Here is a 4,402-nt window from a genome sequence, read left to right as displayed (position 1 = left end):
TATCTAGTTGGTTTATTTGCTTCCATTACTTGTATTTTGCAACTTCTATGTATTGTTGTCTATTTTCCCTTCAAAGGATGAATGAAAGTTGCGATTTTTCTCTATTGTGTTTTCCTATTTCATGATTGTGAACGAGAATCGTCAAGTAATTGTTGCAATGAATAAACATGAATAACTAAAAAGAGCTTTGCTTTAACAAAAAAAAAATTCATGCATCATATGCATCTTTCGAAACACAAAAAAAAAAAACAAAAAAAACAAAAAAAAAACTCATCCATCCACCCTTTTTTTCAGAACCACTCTCCAAAGCTGACTTTTCGGTACGATACACGAGGACATCGACAAGCGGTCATGGAGCAACTTCAAGAGAACCAAGTTGTCCTTCAGGAAGAAGTTTCCAAATGCGGTCCCAAATGCGGCAACTGATGGAGACTATTCAAGCAGTCGCAAGAGGCCAGGAGGTTATGGCAAAAATGCAAGAAGAAATGAATCAAGGTGCCAGTACTACCAATCCTCCTACCCCTCAAACGGTCGAGAATCCGACTCTAGTTCCTCAAGCTGATCCTCTAATTAACATTAATGCACCCGGCGGTGTTCCAAACGACAATCCTCGTCCTCATGCTCTTGAGACAGACAACCAACTTGATGCATTCTTCAGCCCAAGGGACGCTTCTCAGGATGACGCTTTCGGTTCCGCAACCAACAAGATGGAGAGGAAGGTAAAGGCTATCGAGGAAAAGCTCAAGGCAATGGGGAGCACTGACATTTTGGGCCTCGATGCGACAGAAATGTGCTTAGTACCTGGGGTCATCATTCCAGCCAAGTTCAAAGTTCCGGACTTTGAAAAATGTAAGGGAAATAGGGACCCTAGGACACACATTAGGGCATACTCCCGAAAGATGGCTGCCTATTCCAGCGATGATCAACTTCTAATGCATTTTTTCCAGGATTCCCTCAGTGGGGCATCTTTGGATTGGTACATGCAACTCGAGGGCAACCATATTCACACCTGGAGGGAAATGGCCGAGGCATTCCTCAAGCACTATCAGTACAACACTGATATGGCACCTAATCGCACGCAGTTGCAAAATTTGACTCAGAGGTCTGAGGAGTCCTTCAAAGAGTATGCTCAGCGGTGGAGGGAATTAGCTGCTAGGGTACAACCCCCATTGCTAGAAAGAGAACTGGTAGACATGTTTATGGGAAACTTACAAGGTCCATACGTTGATAGAATGGTAGGGAGCACCTTTTCAGGCTTTTCTGACCTGGTTTTAGTCGGTGAAAGGATAGAAAATATGATTAAAATGGGAAAGATCCAGAACTCTGCCAGTACTTCTAGTGCATCAAAGAAACCTTTTGTTCCCTATGGTAAAAAATGAGAAGGCGAGACCAATTCTGCCTCCATCATTCGAACAAGAAATCCCACTTATCCACAAGTAGCTGCCATAGCTCCCGTCCAACCAAGTCAACAACAACCATTTGCAATTCCTGTTCAAACTCAACAACAACAACGGTATCAACAACAACCGCAACACCAGCAACCACAATATCAACAACAACAAAGGATGCGAAGGCCCGAGAGAAGATTTGACCCAGTTCCCATGCCTTATAGCCACATTCTACCATATTTATTGAGGGGATCACTTGTGCAACTAAGGGAGTTAGGACCCCCACCAGCGGTTCTTCCTCGCGGTTATGATGCAAATGCCCGCTGTGAATTTCATTCTGGAGCTCCTGGGCATTCGATCGAGAATTATAAAGCATTAAAGTACAAGGTTCAAGATCTTATTGACTCTAAGGCAATCACGTTCGCCCCTAAGAGGCCGAATGTGAATAATAACCTGATGCCCCCTCACAACAATGCATCGGTGAATATGATGGAGGCTGACAATGGAAGGAGATTGATGTCCTGTGTGGACGAGTTAAAAACACCACTCATCGAGATCAAGAATGCTTTAATGAAGAATAATGTCTTTCCCATCTGTGGTAACTACTGTGAACACTGTCTGATTAACCCGCAACAATGTGGAACATTGAAGTCTGTCATACAACAATTAATGAACCAAGGGATCTTGGTGGTAGACTATCCGTCCACAAAGGAAGATGTGTCTACCCTCGAGATACCATACGATGAAGTCCCTCCTCTGCAAATTCCATATGACTTCTCTCAGTTAACTCTATCGACAAATCCTATTACTCCAATCGTAATAACAGTTCCCACACCATTCCCATATGTTGATACCAAGGCAGTCCCATGGATGTATGACACCTCAGTCTACACTCATGGTCAGGAGGTGCAAGAAGAACCGTTGAAGTCTAGTGACCCAATGATCAATATCACCGGCACTAGCGGAGTCACGAGAAGTGGAAGGATATTTGCGCCGACACCCACTCCAATTGGAACTATCAATCCTTCAACTTCAGACAAAGGCAAACAAATTGATGGCGCTCAGCAAAGACAAGACCCCGCACCTTCAAGTGAAGTAGACGAGTTCTTACGCATCATCAAGAAGAGTGATTATCGAGTAGTTGATCAGCTTAACCAGACACCCTCGAAGATCTCAATGTTGTCTCTATTGATGTGCTCGGAGGCCCATAGGGAGGCTTTGGTAAAGTTTCTGAGGACAGCTCATGTACCACAAGAGATATCTGTTTGTCAGTTTGAAGGAGTAGTTAACAATATCGCTACTAGCTTAAGCTTAGGTTTCAGTGATGAAGAGCTTCCCGCCGAGGGGAGGAATCATAACAAGGCTCTCCATATTTCCATTGAGTGTGTGGACACAGTCCTATCAAGAGTTTTGGTAGACACTGGGTCTTCCCTCAATGTGATGCCTAAGAGCTCCTTTGCTAAACTAACTATTGAAGGACTCGTAATGAAGCCGAGTGAGCTTATAGTAAGAGCATTTGATGGGACTAGAAGGACTGTAATCGGTGAGGTGAATTTGCCTATGAAGATTGGTCCCCATATTTTCCTTATCACTTTCTTCATAATGGATATCTATCCAGCCTACAGTTGTCTGCTTGGAAGGCCTTGGATCCATTCAGCTGGTGCAGTCACTTCAACGCTCCACAAAAAATTGAAATTCTTAGCTGATGATAAGCTAGTTGTTGTCGAGGGTGAGGAGGACATTGTGGTAAGTCACCTCGCATCTTTCAGATACGTTGAGGGAGAAGGGGAGATAAGGGAAGTCCCATTCCAATCATTTAAAGTTATCAATGTTGAAATGGTTTGCCCAGAAAGAGGTGAATCAAAAGATGCCGAATCTCCCATGGCATCTCTTAAAGACGCCCTGAAAATCATAAAGGATGGACACCCCCAAGGATGGGGAAGATTGCTTGAACTCCCTGCCAACAAGGACCGCATCGGTTTGGGATACAACTCCCAGAATTTGAAGAAGCCCGCGCCGATAGCTACAAGGGGATCAGTGCTCCCGCTGTCCGACAACTTCTCAAGTGCTGGTTACCTGGATGACAATCGTATTTGTGCCGTGGAAGAAGAAGAAGAAGAAGAAGAAGATGATGGCTTGATCTTCACAAAGACTGATGGAAACGGTGCTACCAAATGGACCGAGTTTGAAATACCTAAAGTGACCTTGATCAAAATGAATTCCCAATGTTGTTTTCCTTCCTTTTTATCAAAAGAACCCATGTCAAGCCCAAGGCATGGGGGAATCATTTGTAGGGCCTCATCAAATTTCCTTATTAATCATTAATGAAAAAGGATTCATGTTCGCAGTCAATTTTGAGATCCCTGCCTTTCATTTATTTATTTCACTTTTTTTTGTGTGGCATTTTTCTTTTTTTCTTAAAAAAAAAAAAATCTTTTCAAATCATCCTTTCTTTCATACCAATAAAAGCGTGAACCTTAAATCATGCAGATCATCCTCGACAACCACCAATGACAATCCTGCTACAGTCTCATACGACTTTGACAACCCGATTAATCAAGCTGATGAAGAGTGTGAGGAAGAGGCCGAACTCCCAGAAGAATTGGCAAGGCTGCTCAAGCAAGAGGAAAAAGTCATCCAGGCGCACGAAGAATCAGTGGAAGTGATTAACCTTGGGACAGATGAGGAAGCGAAAGAAGTCCGAGTCGGCTCCGCTCTACAAGACAAGGTGAAGACAAAATTGATTGAGCTCTTGAAGGAATACAAAGATGTGTTTGCATGGTCATACTAAGATATGCCCGACCTCGATACTGACATTGTGGTCCATCATCTACCCCTTAAAGAAGAATGCCCTCCAGTAAAGCAAAAACTACGAAGAACCCGTCCCGACATGGCTATGAAAATCAAGGAGGAGGTATAAAAGCAGCTCAACGCCGGCTTCCTAGCGGTCTCCAATTATCCTCAATGGATAGCTAACATTGTGCCTGTACCTAAGAAGGATGGCAAAGTAAGGA

At 43.5% G+C, this 4,402-nt stretch overlaps 1 protein-coding gene across 1 annotated transcript; it reads left to right on the top strand.

Moving 5' to 3' along the window:
* The first annotated feature begins 1,601 nt into the window (after window positions 1-1,601).
* On the top strand, window positions 1,602-4,179 carry LOC127104213 (uncharacterized). The gene is made up of 3 exons (XM_051041411.1): window positions 1,602-2,703; window positions 2,785-3,571; window positions 3,879-4,179. The coding sequence occupies exons 1-3, from the start codon at window positions 1,602-1,604 to the stop codon at window positions 4,177-4,179; spliced, it is 2,190 nt and encodes a 729-aa protein (XP_050897368.1).
* Window positions 4,180-4,402: the final 223 nt, after the last annotated feature.

Source organism: Lathyrus oleraceus, chromosome 7 (assembly GCF_024323335.1).
Source record: "Lathyrus oleraceus cultivar Zhongwan6 chromosome 7, CAAS_Psat_ZW6_1.0, whole genome shotgun sequence".
Classification (NCBI taxonomy): domain Eukaryota; kingdom Viridiplantae; phylum Streptophyta; class Magnoliopsida; order Fabales; family Fabaceae; genus Lathyrus; species Lathyrus oleraceus.
Note: the sequence above shows the minus strand (reverse complement) of the source record. Positions and strands in the feature narration are given on the sequence as shown.

Bases quoted from the DNA above. Each gene is read 5' to 3' on its own strand.
- LOC127104213 (XM_051041411.1), top strand. From the start codon at position 1,602: ATGCCTTATAGCCACATTCTACCATATTTATTGAGGGGATCACTTGTG. The intron at 2,704-2,784 runs GTTTCAGTGATG...GTGTGGACACAG, and splicing joins CGCTACTAGCTTAAGCTTAG to TCCTATCAAGAGTTTTGGTA. The intron at 3,572-3,878 runs GTTTGAAATACC...TAAATCATGCAG, and splicing joins GGTGCTACCAAATGGACCGA to ATCATCCTCGACAACCACCA.